General features: G+C 34.6%; 1 protein-coding gene across 9 annotated transcripts in view; it reads left to right on the plus strand.

Moving 5' to 3' along the window:
- The window catches only part of LOC132916863 (glutamate receptor ionotropic, NMDA 2B), a 337,093-nt gene that overhangs the window by 255,292 nt on the left and 63,964 nt on the right, over positions 1-17,837 (plus strand). For all 9 annotated transcript variants that reach the window (XM_060977242.1, XM_060977246.1, XM_060977248.1 and 6 more), the window contains 2 exons: positions 782-968; positions 2,692-2,830. In XM_060977242.1, coding sequence (XP_060833225.1) covers positions 782-968; positions 2,692-2,830 — 326 coding nt within the window. The remainder of the gene's footprint in view (positions 1-781; positions 969-2,691; positions 2,831-17,837) is intronic.

The raw sequence follows: 17,837 nt of genomic DNA on the forward strand, positions 1-17,837 counted from the left end.
TGGCAAAAATTTAAATATTTAAGTGGCACACTCTGTATAATCGTTTCTAAAGGAATTGTTATATTTCATAAAACTATTACAGTGTTTAATTGAATTTTGTTGTAGCTTCGTTTCTTAAGATAATAAGCTGTTCTCGGACCTGAAAGCTTTTAATCGAAATTGGAACAAGAATGTTCCATCTGTAACACAATAGAGTATACTATAACTTCTCGTAGTACTATATGCGTATTTTTCTCCACACGCATTCTCTAAACTGTGATAATTAAACTGTGCCTGACACTGATTGATTCGAGTTTAACTACCGACGCTGTCGCCTGTTACAATCAATAACTATATATAATATAACCTTTTGTCACGCAATAAATTATCAATCGCTCATTTGTTATTCAGTGATTTAAGAAGCAAAATAAATGAAAAAAATTCCCAGATACCAAGCGTCCAACGAATATGCTTCAGCTGTGTGAACCGAGCACTCGTGTTGCTGTCGATCAGCGTGTCTTCCATTTTAGCAACCGTTCGAGGACAGCAAGCTGTATCGAAGAGAATTTAATTAAATCCATTCGAACGAAGCCTGTCTATCAACTAAAGTTATTTACTCCTCGTTTCCCTCTTAAAAATAGTTTGGACGAACTTAAATTTCGCTTATTAATCAAGTTCTAAATGCGTTATGATTTAAATTATATAAAATACAGACTGTATTTTCATTTAATTAGAAATCATATTTTTTAAACATGCAATTCCAGAGATTTTACGACTCACCGTTTTGGTTTATCTTTTTCAGGAGTACATTTTGATACGAGCACGGAACGTCTGGTCAGCGAAATCACGACCGCGGTAAAAGTTTACGCGTACGGCGCCGAGGATTTCTTGAACAATCAGGCAAACAGTCATCTCAGTCTGAACACCCAGCTCAGCTGCGAGGGAAGCTACGGCGAATCCCGCTGGAACGCTGGGGATCTGTTTTTCAAGTAAGCGCTCCTTTTAATCCGACATTTTTAGGTTCGGTACACGAAATATGGAAATATCGGTGTACGGAATATGATTGTAGAAAAGGAACACATATTTGAAAATACAACTCTTATAGAATTGCATAATTATAATCTTTTAAGAGTTCGCTAATGTTATATTTATGTTTCTATTTTCATTTTTATGTTCTCTCGGTATTATATCTGCGCAGTTATGATTTAGCTTTCGCAAAATTTTATTTTATTCCTAAGGAAACAAAAAAAGAGGACATTTTTTTCATTTCGTTGTTTTATCACATAAACGTTGTATTACCGTAATCGCATCAAAATCTATTTTTGCGCAAAATGTATCAATTCTGAATTTACGATGAGAGATTTAATATGCAAAATCCAATCACGTGATATTTCGGTGACGAAATTTTAAGTTAATCTACGGCAAATGCGACATTACAAAAGTAAACCTTAAGAAATTAACGAAATACCATTTTAGATAATATCTTTTGCCAACGACGAGTCGATGCTGTATTTTAATAGAATATTTCTGTTTTCTATAAAATTCAACTGCATGAAATAGATATATCCCACTTTGGCAGATCAGAAACCATTTAACATTACATTTCAATTAATTGGCCACGTAATTTCATTAAAATTACAGTTAAGATAATAGCATCATCTAGCATGCAATTTATGATATGAAATTAACAGTTCCACGAACCATAAATTTCGAGTATAATTAATTAATGAATTTATTCGATGGCAGAGCGTACAGTTGTATGATGCGAGTAATCGTTACGCATAGGATAACCTTGGCTTAATTACCCATGGGAGATGTGAACATTGATTAAATTCACTTGGTAATATCAATTTATCGGAATTGATGCGTGGGACGGAAAAAATGGCCTTTTAAAAGTCCTGCATGCATTACTTCGATTATTACGATAAATTCCGAATTATTGCGATAAGAGTAAAAATCGTGCAGATCGTCGTTACCGTCTCGTTGTGATCGCATTTATTTTCCGTCATAGATCGTATTTAATTGAAAGGCAGAGTTTAGAGTGGGATTGACTTGCACATGAAGTATAATGCGTTATTCATGGGCAAGAAGTGGTAGCTCTTGAACGAAAGAAATTAAAATGTCAAGACGGAGAAAAATCGGAGTAAAGCTCGCCGGGTTGTTATTCATCGTTACAGAAACAGAAGGAACATAATAAATACTCGTAGAAGAAAGTCAATTCTTTGCAGACTGAAGCGATCGCAGACAGATCTGTTGTAACAACAGAAGCGAGTTTTAAGATCGAGAGATATTTTCCCGTAAATGAAGAAAACGAAGCTAGAAACTAGAAAATACGAAAAAGAAGAAAAATAAGAAGCAATGAGAAAGAAAATTTACTTATTTATGAATAGACTGTGAATGTTCATGGATTTATGGTGAATTCAAATTTACAAAAAGCATGCGGGATATTCCTGGATGAAGTAAATCTTTAGATAAGCGTTATTTTCTTAATTGTATTCGTAAGAAATATAAATTTGCATAAACATCTGCAATTTATTTAGAAACGTGGACTGTACGTAACTGTAGTAGCACGAACTCTTCTAAACTTGCTTTTTTATAGCTACTAGATGTTAAAAGATTCGTCCTCCTAAAACCCAAGGAATTCATAAAACCAAAATGATGTTGTATTGACGAGTTATCCTCAAGGCAGAATCGTATTACCTCTCTTTCCAGATATTTGAAAAACGTGTCTGTGGAGGGTGACCAGGGGAAGCCGAACGTCGAGTTCACCCAGGATGGCGTTCTGAAATCAGCCGAACTGAAAATCATGAATCTCCGTCCCGGATTAAGTAAACAACTCGTTTGGGAGGAGGTGAGTGTAAAATTTTCCTCGGGTTTTTGTTGTTTTCTACGAGATGCCAGTTTACTTTCTAAAAATTCGCTACTTTGATCGAGATTTGCTATTGTACCGCTGAAATTCCTCGTTTCAAGCGCATACGATTGAATATGCCACGGGTTTCGCAGAGATCAGCGTAAAATATAACGTAGATATCGCACGACTCAGCGACTGGATGTGGGATAACAAGGAATTGAAGTTGAAAAATATTAGATCCCTTCGAAGATTTCGAGGCAACCCGGATAGAAAGGAAGGTTTACGAAAAGAATTCGCGATCTAGTATTGAAAGAAAGAAGCTACGCCAGATGCAGATTTCATTATCAATGAAATTCTTTTGTATCTCCGCGGACTTTCAATAATATATATTAGAGTTAAAAAAAGGTTATAATTAATAAATAATGTAATTAGTGATGATAAATAACGCAGAATTTGGAATTAAATTTAATTGAAACTATGATCTTAAACTATAAAATATCATGATAATTTTAAATTAACTGTGTTAACAGAAACAATGCATTTATTAGACGAAAAATCGAAATTTTTGTTGAGAATTTTGGATCTTAATAGCCGAAATAATGGTATAGGAACACTAAATTTACACTTGGAATTTATGTTAGAATAGTTACATATTTATTTTATAAATGATTCCAATGATATTCATCGATACACACTTGCACGCGTTTCAGCACTTTCTTCCATACCCTGTTAACCGACTGAACAGTTTACATTCCTTTGTTTTCGAGACGCCAGGCACACATATACTTCCACACACTGATATTCACATACAAGTATTACTACTACGCAGTTAACCTAGTCTAGCACATAAAATTATACACATCTCAATAATTTTAAACCTGGTTTGATAGCGGTAAATCATTTCTTATATTGGAAGATTTATTATATGTCTGTACTACTTTCCTGCTACAATACGTCCACATTTACTTTTGTTAATAGTTCAGAATGCTCCGATTGATCAGCTTAATTGAGCTATAGATCTTCCTTGCAAGATGCCAGCCGTACACAAAAGATATAATTGAAGAAATTGGATCGAAAGGGGAAGAATTTGTCGATACTTCTAATATTTCAATTAGCCGAAGCAACTGACTGATAAATGAAAGAAATTATATTCGACTTCAGTAATTAAATCAATTTCGTTCTTCTCTGCCGTGTTAAAAGAAATCGTTATTCCTATCCGATATATTTATCCTAACGAATATAATACCAAAATTTCCGATTTTTACCGTGGAAATTAAAATGAAAGATACGTGAAAAATGATGTATAAAATTACGCAAGAACAAGAAGTACACTAAAACGAACGTAATTGGTTCCGAAATCTTATTCGTCATATCATCTGTTAATTCTAATTCAAACTCACGATATGAAACAAAGTTAGGTTCTCTTTAATACAAATAGTAAGAAAATGATATTAATTTAATTATTTAACTATTATATATTATACACGTTAAACCACGAATTACCCTTCTTTGATAAAAACGATAACATAAATAATCTAATTGAGGAACAAGATAAATTACAATCGTAGTATTCTGATTTTATCGAATAAAATTGTTCGTTCTAAAGATCATTCAAATTAGGGATTGGTCAGTTTGAATAATCTTAGTTTAGTCATAGTATCTAAATACCCCAGATATTATCGTTCAGCAATTTAGAAACGTTTCCGTAACGTCAGAGAGAATTACGTCAAAATATTGTTATATGCGAATCGTTGAGTATTCACCAGCGAGGCAGCTGTGCGAATTGGGCTTTAGGTTGCGGCTAGAGAGGGAAACTTCGTTTTCTAATGGATGCATTTGACGTTTAATTAACGTCCGGCATCGTATTGATCGAGCGTACACGTTCAGCCTAGACCGTATCGATCCTCGTCCTGAGTTTTCGCGAGTTCACGCGCGAATTGTCATGGTTCGTCCAACTCGATATAGTGGCACTCACGATATAAATTGAAGCATCGAGTAACGACATCGATTGACGCGATGACACCCGCTGTTACACGTCTCCTTATATTGTTCTCGATACAGCGACTGAATTAAAGTTAAGATATATAACTCATGTGACTTTAATCAGGATTTTAGATCCTCATTTTCTCGGATTTCTGTCAATCTTCTTAGCACCTTATGTAACACGACACCGGTCCAGACGCACTTTAATATAGTAGGTTTAAAGTAATTCAAAGTTTTGACATATTGTTGGACATTTAATGCCCTGGCGCGTCAATTGGAATTTTATATGACATAATTGTATTAAATTTCGCGTAAATACGGAATATGAGAATTTAGAAGAAGAGTCTGTTCAACGGATGTATTTTAAAAGTTTAACATCAATACCCATCTCGATTAATTTACGAAATATAATTTGAACAATATCGTAACAAAGGCGGTCTGTTGATAAAATGTTAATGACATTTGATGTTTCTTAACGGTGTTTTCTTTCTGAACTCTCAACGATGTGATTAAACAAAATTATAAAGGGAAAAATGGAACCTTTGTAGTAAAGGAGGTGTACTCTTTAAAACGCTACCGAAGGTTCGTGAGGTGTTGGAAACTGTTGTATAAAAATAATAAAAAACCTCCGAGAAGTAGAATAAATTAAAACTCTGATAATTTGAATTAATTATGTTTTCCATTCGTTTGGCTGCATTCAGTTCGCTTAAGTAAGTTGTAACATTATTCTGTGCCAACATATGTTGTCATAATTTCAATAATATGACGTCTATTAAATTTTTTATAATAGTAATACCACCAACGCGCTATTTTATGAAAAATAGTCGTGAAATAATTTACTCTGGTATGATTCTCAGCCTGTAACGAGGTGGTCGCTTTAATTTCCGTTGCGTTCAAACGTTTATTCACAGTTCGCTGACGAACATCCGGGTCTCACCGAAAGGAATTTCACGAGCGACTTTCACGTGACCACAGGATTTCATCCTACCTTTGCGAGCTGCCCCCGTAAATCTGCGCGTAAACCCGTAACAAGACGTTTAGCGTGATATATCGGGGTCGTCTGTGTTGTTCTTCAGAAGCCGTGGCTTTTGACCTTTGAAACGAAATATAAAATAACTGATCGATTTGTTTTCGAAGATATATTTGTAAAGATATTTATACTCGTTATCTATTACCGGCATTCCTCTGATATTTATTTGAATATCGTTTAAACGTTATTTTCTCCGATTTTACAATTAAGCATGTTTTCATTTATTGGACGATTATTAAATGCCTCTGTATTTGCAGTTAAATTTAACCGAAATTTATTCAAAATACTTATCGTACATACACCTACTTTCCAAATAAACACCGAATTACAACAACAAATTATTAGGTAGGCACTGAAAAATCTTACTTCAATTAAACAATTTCAAAGACTCTGTACAAATTCCATAACAAAATCGATGAAAGAACTTTGTAATTTTTTTAATCAGAACCCGTTTCCTTCGTAATTTAAAAACATCACGTTCCACTAACATCATCTTCTCAACTTCGCAAATCTGTATTTTAAGCGGCTAAATACCCCAGAACAGCGACAGAAATACCAGAGATAAATAATTCTCATTCAGGTATAACCAACCTCGGATTACGTACAAGTAGAAAGGTATCGTACAAATCCGGGTCGTTCTCTTTCATTCATGTTATCTCAGCCGAATAGTGACGATTTTATGTATTCCCATTCAGCCTTAAAGAATCGAATATTCCGCCAACAGCGTGAAGAACGACCTTTTAATATTCCAAACGCAACTACGTTATTCGCGAGTTTCCATGTTTGAAATGCCTCATTCAACCAATTCATATGTTGCTCCTTTGTTGAACGCAACTTCCTCCCCTCAAAGGGCGATACTCTTTTCAGAAGGCGGCTCGAATGTCGCTTCATTTCATTCCGGAAACAGAAGGTGCTTTTCACGCGGCGTCAATGACAAGGATTCGGGTCGAGCGAAATTAAACATGTCCACTTAATCGCGGTAGACACCGAGAACCACAGAATTCGGTCGTTTCATGGAACGTGCTTCACGGATAATCCTAATGTAAACGCTCCGTAATTACCGCGAAAATCTTTTTTTGCGTTCAAATGCTGACCTGCTCGTTTTTCTTCTCTCCCGCCAGCGCTGGTTTCCCACCGTCTTTTCACAACTGTTCTTTGTTTTCCCTGTTGAATAATTTGTTTTTCATGGCTGGATTCATTTCTCCCGCCTCCTTTCACAAGAAGGCACGTTTACCTACGTTTCTTTCTCTTCTGTGCTTTAGTAAGTATGTGTGTAATTTAGCGTTTCTGTTCCTTCTTCTGCATTTAATCGTTGGTTTTATCACAACCGTAGTTCTTTTCGCTTCGGTTTGCACAATACACACGCTCTGAAGATTATTTCTTTTACACGAAAGTCTTTCACGCTTGAGAATCTGCACAGCAAGAATTAGGAAATTGTTTCTCCATGTTTGTTTTATTTTCCAGTCTCAAGGGTGTTGTTTGAACTCGACCCTGATCTTGCTCTCGACTCTGGTCTTGTTATCGCATCGTTGTTTCCGCTGCCAAAGTGTTTCAGCCTCGCGGTCATTTTATTTTTCTACTGTTTTACGTATTCGCCGTTTTCTTACAGTCGAGAAGAATATTTTAGATTGTTCCATCTCTGTCTGGTTTTTGGAATTATTTTTTGTCTCCATTTAAAATGAATTATATTTGAAGATCGTTTTATGGAAGATTTAAACAGAAAAGGAAGTATCTACACGGACACCAAATTTCTCGCTATATTGAAGCTCTTTGACGACAGATCATTTCTATCAGATTGATAACAAATAATTCTTTATGAAATTTACCAAACTAAGATTCAATTAATATCTTGTGATTCAGACTATCGTTGTTTTCTAGAAATCAATTTCAGCAACGTCTCTCTCATTACTTTAACATTTTTTGAACGCCAAGGCTAACAGAACTTTTGTTGTCAATAACATTTTCCACAAAATTAAATAGGACAACGATTTAAATATAATTCGAATGGAAGTTGTACGAAAAACTTGAAACACATCCTACAAATGCTTAAAAACTCGAAACGTTTCTCCTATACGTTTCATTTTCCTGAAATTAAATTATGGAATTAAGTTAAACTGTTCTTTCTCACAACTAAATTCTTTTTATTACGCAGTATACCAACTTTATCCAATAATATGGTTATCCGACGTCCGTGCGCCGAAGATTTTTACTAGCATTTTAGAACTTAACCGTAAGTTGTAATGCCAGTGTTAACTTAGGTGACTTTTATGGGGATTTCATGGTAGACAGTAAACGTTGCTCCTCTTTTCCAACCTCCCATCGTTCGAGAAACTTTCCCCCTCGTGTATCACGATTTTCGGCTTGAACGGATTTTATTTGATCATCGTTACAGCGCGTGCACCCTACATACATCTGTTGGTTTTCTTCTTCGATATTTTAAGTTTAATCTTATATCTTACGAGAAGTAACTAATTTTATCGTTGAGACTCTGTTAATTTATAACAATTACAATTTAGATATTAAGCTTGAAACGTACTATACGAACAAATAAAAGTTATGATATAAAATTCAGTCATTCATTGAAAAGCTTTTACACATTGCAGTTAATAAAATTAATCAAATGATAACTGGAATAAAGAATGCAAATGTACAGGACCTTTCATGTTTATTATGAAAAATAATTTTTATAAAAAGCAGGTTGTAATTTCATAGGATAGGGCACACAGAATTAACTCGTTCGTATCTTTTCGTGAAATTTAACGTATGACATGCGTGCGTACAAAAATTACTGTTGCCTATCCCATCCTCTACTGCAACAAAGTTCATATTTTAATATCAATCCATGTTACGTATATTTTAAAAACGCTGAAATATTACAGCTATTAATACAACGAACATTACAGGTTTAAAATATGACGCAATTTTTTACAAAAATGATAAAACTTAATCGATAATTTCAACTGATGATGAATTATCGATAATTACTCAAATAGAAAGTAGGATTACGCTAAAACGCTCTTTTCGCTTTTTATCCAATATCAACCGCTGATAAAAATCAACAATTCTTTTCTCTATATTTCTTCTATAACAAGTTAACTCTTCCATAATTTCTCGATTCAATCAAAAGTAATACTCGAGATGAACTACGAGGAAAAAAATTGAGTCTCTCGTTCGAATTAACTTGGCGTATCGAGATCGCTGGCGAACGAAGAACCAAGTCGCTCGGAGAACTTTTGTTTCGCCTGGACGTTGTTCTTCGTCGTAACAATTGCTTCCTGCGATTCGCGTTGTTTCAACGTCGATTCGCAGCCATCGCGAACGCAACGAATCTTCAATTATATCACCAATGGGAGTACGATGAGCGCGCCGTTACAAGGAGATTTCCTTCCGCGTCTGTAAACACGCGTTTCCGCCTCACTGATAGAAATAATTAAACGACTCGAAGGAAACTCGACTGGATTGCGGCCCCGGTCTGACGAGAAATGATAAATAGACTCGAAAGGAAACGAGCTACTTTGCCGAACTAATTTCTCCGGAATTCCAGCCACCACTTTCACTCGCGTTATCGACAAAATGACAGTCCTACGACGAGTTTTCGTTCCGAGTGCACGAACTCGACAGGGTTATTTAACACGCGAATGCGTAACTTGTACCTTTGCGAAGAAAGATGTTGCGAGGAAGAGGCGTTTAAGTAAAATCAGAGATCGCTTGCTCTTGTATTATTGTAATAGCATTCGTGATTTACCAGTCAAAAACTTGGAATTACTTGTATAATTATATGTACGTGTAAAGTCCCTAGAGTTCACGTGGGATAGGGACTCTTTTTGTTTTACGAATAGCGCGACTTTCTTTGTTTCACGGACAGAGCGACCTTCTTTTATTTTACGGACAACCATTTTGAGGGACACTCGTTTCCCAAACGGACGGACAGAGAGCAACATCAGAGATAGACAAGATCATAGAATAATTATTTAAAATATTGAAGATTTTTTTTTTTTATTTTGGTCTTTTTTACAATTTGTTCTGAAGGACATTTGGTAAAGTGTTATATCTTATTGGTGAGAAAAAAAAATAAAATAAAAATAAATATAGCATGTGGGTGGTTACCCTAGCGGGGTGCCAGCTTCGTTTTTTCTAAGTTATATCTTTTATGATGGTATTATAAAATGCACTACATTTTGAATATTTTATATATATCGTTTCGTATTATATTATATTTATTCGTACGATTAATGTATAGAAATTCACAGTGCGACGATTACGATTACGATTTATTTTTTTATTTTTATTTTTTTTTCTTCACCAACAAGATATAACACTTTACCAAATGTCCATAAAGACAAATTGTAAAATAACCAAAATAAAAAAAAAAAAATTTATAACACCTGGCAGGTGAAACAATTTTCTACCGAGTTCTACCGAGGTTCGATTTTCTTAATTATCGTCCTTGAGAAATTTAGCAATCGTAATGAACAGGAAACGATTCGCAATAAACGTTCAAGCGATTCTATTAATCCTTCCGATTTTCAGGAATCTCCAATTCTCTCTAACGACTCAGAATGCTCTTGTTTCGGGGAAATTCCTTCCTCACTTTTCTCTCTTCCATTCGTTCCTCCTATTTTACGTCCCACGCTCCTTGTCGCTCGCCCAAGTCCAAATATGGTAAACGTAGCAGGTCTTGTACATAACGAAGGGTCTTGTCGATGGATCTGATTTTGCTCCCCTATTGACCCGTACTTTCACCTTTACGACCCTCTCTTAAAACTACGATACTACGATTACTACGACCGTAATTCAACTAAAACATTGGAATAATACTTAATTCTTTATTCGCGTATCCTACACGTATTTTATTACATTTCGCGAATGAGAATTTGCGTGGATGATGAGTGACGAGTAGACTGCACAGTTTTATGAGCATGGAACCTATATAAAAATTTGCTTCGCCTACTGAAAATTGCAACGAGTACTTCAATTTGAATATTTTCTATATTTTTGTATATTATATACGTTATATGCATCGCTGCACCTGAATAAATAAATTTGCCAGGAATGAATTAAATTTCTCAGCCTAGCAACGAGAGTAGTACGAATGTTTATGCCTAAGTATCGGTATCGAGCGAGGAGTGATTCGGGAAATGCGCGTGGAGATTTAATATTCATGATGCCATGCTCAGATCTGGATGTACGTGGTCAGAATATGTGATGCTCATAAGATATTCAAGATCTCATGATTAAGAAGCGGGGGAATCGTGAATGAATCGTTGAAGAGTTGAAAGAATTCAGAATGTTTAATGAAATTGAGTTACATTCAATGGATACCTGTTTCTTCTGGAATTAAATCGTTCATTCAGGGTATGAAAGAATGTAGAGTATTAATTCCAAAGTTAAATCATTATTTTATTATTCCTATTTTATAATTGGCGCGTGGACTGCAGCATAAATTTTATATATGTGATCCTGGGAAATATACCCCACAATAATGTTATATTCTGTTTGTGCTTCTTTTCATTTCGTCACTCGCGCTGTTAAAAATACATTAGTCCATGGACTTCGTCTCATTTTAATAATTCTAGAGGATTATCATTTTTAAAATGTGCGTCGATAGTAATCGCGATATTATTCTTTCACAGTATTATCTAATTATGTCGGTCACTTATTGACAATTTTTTAGATATTTGTCTTATTTTAATCACTTTAAAAACTTATCAAAAAGAAAAATGTGGGTCACTGACGACCACCGTGGCAATCAACGTACCAAACGTAATTATTCTTTCGCTTTATGTTCTGAAGTAAAAGCCTATCTATATTTCTACACTGAATCCGTCCCAAAAACCGCACATTTCACATGGCAACTCATCAACCTGAGTTCATCATTGATTCGATCGTCAATGATCCACGAATCGAATCAGAGTTGCCTATCCTTTGAACTAATAACGCTATTGACGTTCCTCAGAAGGCCAGCGCAACGTATGGGTATTTACCTATCGTACGAATATTCGTTGGACAGTTTCCGACTTCCAATTTCATCGTCCGTCGATTTCCAATCAGCGGCCACGTGGCGTTCAGAAGTCGACATTTTATTCATCCTGGTCGGCCGATGGCCGCGATTAACGCGGGATTTTCACCGTTCAACGGGAACACGACTAATTAAATCTGAAATGGGATTTCCTGCTGTTCCACCGGCGTGCTATTTACTGGCTGTCGATAGCCGCGTGAAACTGTAGCTGACGATCCTTTCGTACTTTCACAGAGATATGTCGCTCTTCTCTTGTATATTGTTTTACTCGTTTCGTGTAATTGTTTTTGCGGTTTCGATAGAATGGCCCCGATGCAACAGTAGTTTTAAACAGATCGGAGAGATAAATTGAAATGGCGGTTGTAACGAACCTTGGCATCAAGGAAGATTGGTTTGGTGTAACGACAACGAGATCAGAAAACTGCACGTTCTAAGAAACACAGAGAAATTGTTTCTCGTAGCGAAGATTCGATTTTCGAAAATAATTGTCCGCAGATTCCTTTGTCGAGATTACTATTAAATGGAGACCTATCACCGTTCGAGGGAGGTACTTGCTGTTGCATATGCATGCAGCCTATTTGTAGTGAGTATAAGTAAGATTGAAATAATCTTATGGAAGATTTTGTTTACGTTCGCATCTATCATTGGTATTAACTTTTTGCTAATAACGTTAAATTTTTACAGCGCCATATTTAACACACTTTGAATCTGTTCATAAAAGATATAACTTAGGAAAAACGAAGCTGGCACCCCGCTGGGGGTAGCCACCCACATGCTATATTTATTTTTATTTCATTTTATTTTTTCACCAATAAGATATAACACTTTACCAAATGTCCATTTTTTTTTATTTTATTTTGGTTATTTTACAATTTGTCCTTGTGGACATTTGGTAAAGTGTTATATCTTGTTGGTGAAGAAAAAAAATATAAATAAAAAATAAATATAGCATGAAATGTCCAGAAGGACAAATTGTAAAAAAACCAAAATAAAATTAAAAAATAAAAAAAACTTTTAATCTGTTAATAACCATTAGATGCATGAACAGAGGAACGCGTGGATAAATTGCTAAGTAGAAAATATATTTTAATACAAAAGTGTAAATACAAGTAGGAATATAATTTGAGCTGGTCCAGATTCGCACGCTAGCAGTGTTACCCTATGACTGAAACCCCCGAAGCCTTCGTCGCCTGTCTTTTGTCTGTACGATGTCGATGGCTTCGGTGCAACTAAAAAGACCAGATGTAGAGTTTTCTTAGAAATGGTGACCACTTCAACAGAATCAATTAATTGTTAGGTAAAAGTCAACGAACTAACTTTTTATACGCTACTTTTATACCACGTTGTCAAAGCATACGTATAGCCAGAAAAGTAGAGAAAGTCGATGTTTCATAACACGTATCTAAGAGTTAAACGGTTATGAGAATTGAATTTCTGGTTTGGAAGGAATCCGAATAAAAATTGTACAGTACTTAAATTTATTTGATACTATTTGAATCTTTAATTCGCTGCCATTCAATGTATCGATACTTATTTTCGTTGCTGTTTACTATTACAATATTGCCTCCATTGCAGTACGACACCGAAAAGGAGCATTAAAGTCGACGTATCTTTGAATTGGCTTCGAACGAAAATAACTTAGATACATACGTGAAAATAGTGTATACGAAACCAAATAGTTCCGTTAAAGGAAATGGAAATCTTGAATACCTCTATTTCTGAAAAAGGTTCTCAGAAATTGCTTTCAATTATTTTAAACTACTGTTTCATCCAATTTAACAATAGTATTTAGAATTAGGTTAACAAGTGTAAGTTTAATTATTTTTATTTAATTATTATTGAACTCGCTTGAGAGATTTGATGTTTCGTAGTAACAATTGTACGAATGTTTTAATAATTAAAAATTAAATAGGACTTGCCGAAAGACGTGGTAAAATAGATCTTGGTCCAGTGAACGTTGTGGCGTATGAATTATGCGAACTGGCATTACGGTGCATGCATTTTAGATCGATTCTAGCACAAAGTCAACCATCAAAGATCGCCTTGGAATCAAAGATTATTCGAATACGTTCTGAAACCAGAAGCGTTGATATCGTAATACTACTTTATAAAGTATATCTGCATATAGGAAATTTTTGCAATGAAAATATAAATAACCATATTATTTTCTTCCTTTACTAATTTTCTGTACATTTTTTATGTAATGATCTTTACATTTTTCAATTTGAAATTTCTGTAAATGAAATATTCTTTTAAAAATTGCCATATGTATTTTATCTCGAAATTTGTATTATTAATTAGGAAAGTGTGATAACGATTCAGGTAAACGAAAATCGAATAATCAGGCTGCATATGAAATATTGTTCGATTAATCTTGATTGAATGATTGTCAGATCGATGTTAAAACAATTACGTGAACGCAAGCACAATGCTTCATCCGAAAGTCGGTGAAATTCATATCTCGTAAAAAATTCTCGTTGAATATACAATGAAAGTACGCAGGAAATATTTGAATATGCAAACTGAAATCACTGGAGCCCATTCATTTAAGCATCGACGATAAAGCATTTTTACAATATCAGGTAAATTTCAATGGCAGGAAATATTATGAAGGGTCGATAATTTGAAAAAATTGCAAAGCTGTCGACAAATTCATTTTCTGTCGTGAAAAACAACGCGTATTGAGGCTCGTGTTTCAGTGTTTGGTTAATAAAATTTTTATCGAGCTCGACGTGACTAATTCTGTCGTAGATATTTCTGCACCACGAACGACTTTAATTTATCACGCATGCCTGTTTCGCGCAAATGCAAAATAAACGAAATTCGATTACCGCGTCAAAGGAGTCAACAGTTTAAAACGTTAAAATGTGAATAAGGCGATGAAATATCGTATTTTAACTCGTGACAAATTGGTTTCCGATATATTACATGCTAGAAATTGTAATTTCTCAATATATTAGGTATAGAAATTAATTCGGCATCTGCGCATTCAATCGATAATTACGAATTCATGTTAAATTTAAATACTTTTCCACTGTTATGGAATTTCAACATTTCTAAACCGCAATGTATATGTATAACGTAACATTAAAAAGTATTTAGAAAGTAGGCAAAATAAATAATAAATAAACTATAAATATATTTGTTGAAAACGAAAACGTGAGTTCGTGCTCGCCATACGCAGATGCGCTAGTTACAAAAAGACGGTAATTAGAAGATTGTTCTAGATACAATCGATAGACTCAATCGATAGGTTTAAGATGTTCTTCTGTTTCTTTTTCCTCTGGTCCATGTAAGTGCGTGCAATAAAGGTTTTTCGGCTTAGAACGGTGTGATAGATTTATCCATACAATATAATAATAGCTATTGCGATCCTACCTCTCGATACAGAAATAACAACAATACTTTGAAAAACGCGAAATTAATTTCTTTGCCTAATATATTACAGAACCAAAATTTAACAGCTTCAATCTCATATTTTCATTTTTTCGCATACAAATATCGTCAGTCACAGATCCGTTTCCCTTCAATTTCAAGTTCATAAAAGATATAGCTTAGAAAAAACGAAGCTGGCACCCCGCTGGGGGTAGCCACCCACATGCTATATTTATTTTTATTTTATTTTTTTTTCACCAATAAGATATAACACTTTACCAAATGTCCATAAGGACAAATTGTAAAAAACCAAAATAAAATAAAAAAAAAAATTTCAAGTTCGCGGTCGTTTCTTCACGTACGAATATCATCATTCGCAAATTTCTGCAAACTGAAAGAAGGAACGCGAATGGATTACATATTTTCAAATGAGTATAGATCCATCTGATCGTTGAACGGAATGTGTACGATTTTTGATATTAAAAGCATTAATTTGGATATCTTCGACCTTTACACGACAATTCATGTAAAAATCTTTATTAATCACATTGAACGTCACGTATTTAAATTTCATATATGTGAAACCGTTTGCCAGATGTATATTTACAGCTGAAACCATTCGCAGTTTTATTTCACCAATTTTCCACGAAATTGTCCCGTGCGCTGTCGTTTTTATCGATAATCGTTGGAATAGCGAAAAATCTGCAATCGAGCGTCTCGTCATTGAGATATTTCCTTAACTAACAGCTTAGTCGAAACGATATCGGCTTAACGAAATCGTGTTTTAAACTCCTACGAAACGCTCCACTTTCGGTTTCGAGATCCGACTGCCGGCCAAACCGCGGACCGCAATTTTATTTGGCAAATTCATCGGCGAATGGGAATTTAACGAATGTACGTGAACTAATTGCCTCTGTTCAACGTGTTTATAGTTGTTTGTACAACCATATACAGCGAAAATAATTGTCTTTAACGAAACAGGATGATCAAGTTGCAATTATTATAGATGGTCGTCTATCGATTATAATTTACCGGAAATTATAATATTTTTATATTTACGTTGGAAGTAATAATTTATGATCGAGCTAAATTCTTCTTTTTAACAAAATTAGTAAATAAAATAGAGTCTGTGAAAAATTGCTTTACTTTTATATCAAATTAATTTTCTAGAAAATCGTCCTTGGAAATGAACAAATAATATTTAAGGATGCGTTCCTGTCGGAGAGGAAACATGAAAAGATAGAGTGCATATATTATTTACAATTATTTAATTACAGAACAAGTTTATTTCAAAATCTTTTTCGACAATTATTTTTAGAAATAAAGAGACAAAGCTCCTAAAATAAGATATTCTATAAAATTTGTGTAATTCGACGACTCTTGTTATAAGATCTTAATACATTCATATAAAATGAATATAATTGTCTTTGTGAATTATCATGGTTTCTGGTTATCAAAAAGCAACACGTAGTATTTGTTTGTACGAATACAGGAAAACAGTCGTTGAATCGAGGAAATTCAATTAAGAGTCTCCGTGAACTTCTAGTTACCAAGTCTGAGAAGACAAAGGACTGTGAACAATTGTCGATACGAAATGGAATATTAATTGTCGTCACGAGATGCTTAAGTATGTACAGAGCATCAGAAGTATCGTTTACGATATCTTATTCTTTACGGATATTTTATTCGTAAATATGCGTTAATTTAATTATATTCACTCGAAACATAAATGTGTCTTTATTTTCTGAAATCGTTCGAAAAAATTGACACTTGAGTTTACAGTAGTAATACCAAATTACAGCCAAACGTTACACTGACTAGTGATCAAACAATTCAGAATAGTCAACGATACGAAGTGTCTTAGAGAAAAAGTGACGCAAATATTTAAATAAAGACAACATACTTAATTGGAACAAGCTATGAATAAAATAAAGCTTTGATAGAAAAATTGATATGCTGGCAAATATAAAAACACACTTCTATACTGTGGCTAACTCATTTTTTACAACCAGTAGCTATCTTTCCGCCAAGTTCTTAAATTACACGCAATTTCAACGCGTAGTAAATTACTCATTACCCTTATTATTATTAATCGCATCATAATTCTTACTAAAAATTAAAAAACTTTTATCGTAAGCTTCTAGTTCCTTGCGCCCATTACGATATTAAATAATAATCTAATAAACCTTGGTAATCCCTGGCATAATAAATCCCACGAAACCCATTTCTACTACTAATCCCACTTTCCATTCGTTCTCCAAACGTTATCACATCCGGCAAACAACTTCTACTGGCCGCAGATTACCATGTTAATTTCGACGGTGTCCAAAATCGCGAACGAACGAAATACTAATCCGTGTTTGATTACCTGACAATTAATCATTGAAAACGGATCGAGTCAGCTTTGCCGTACGGTATTAACAGCTCGATCCGACATTCTCGTGGCCACGTAAAGGATCTCGATACCAGAACCCGTTGTGTGTAGCTATTAGCGATTCACAGACGCGTACACACGCATTTAGTAGGCGCGTATCCGCGCGCCTCATGACCAGAGTGTAATTCGAAACGCGTGTGCGGCCGCGCACATGCATCCCCGGCTA

Source organism: Bombus pascuorum, chromosome 2, assembly GCF_905332965.1.
Source record: "Bombus pascuorum chromosome 2, iyBomPasc1.1, whole genome shotgun sequence".
Taxonomy (NCBI): domain Eukaryota; kingdom Metazoa; phylum Arthropoda; class Insecta; order Hymenoptera; family Apidae; genus Bombus; species Bombus pascuorum.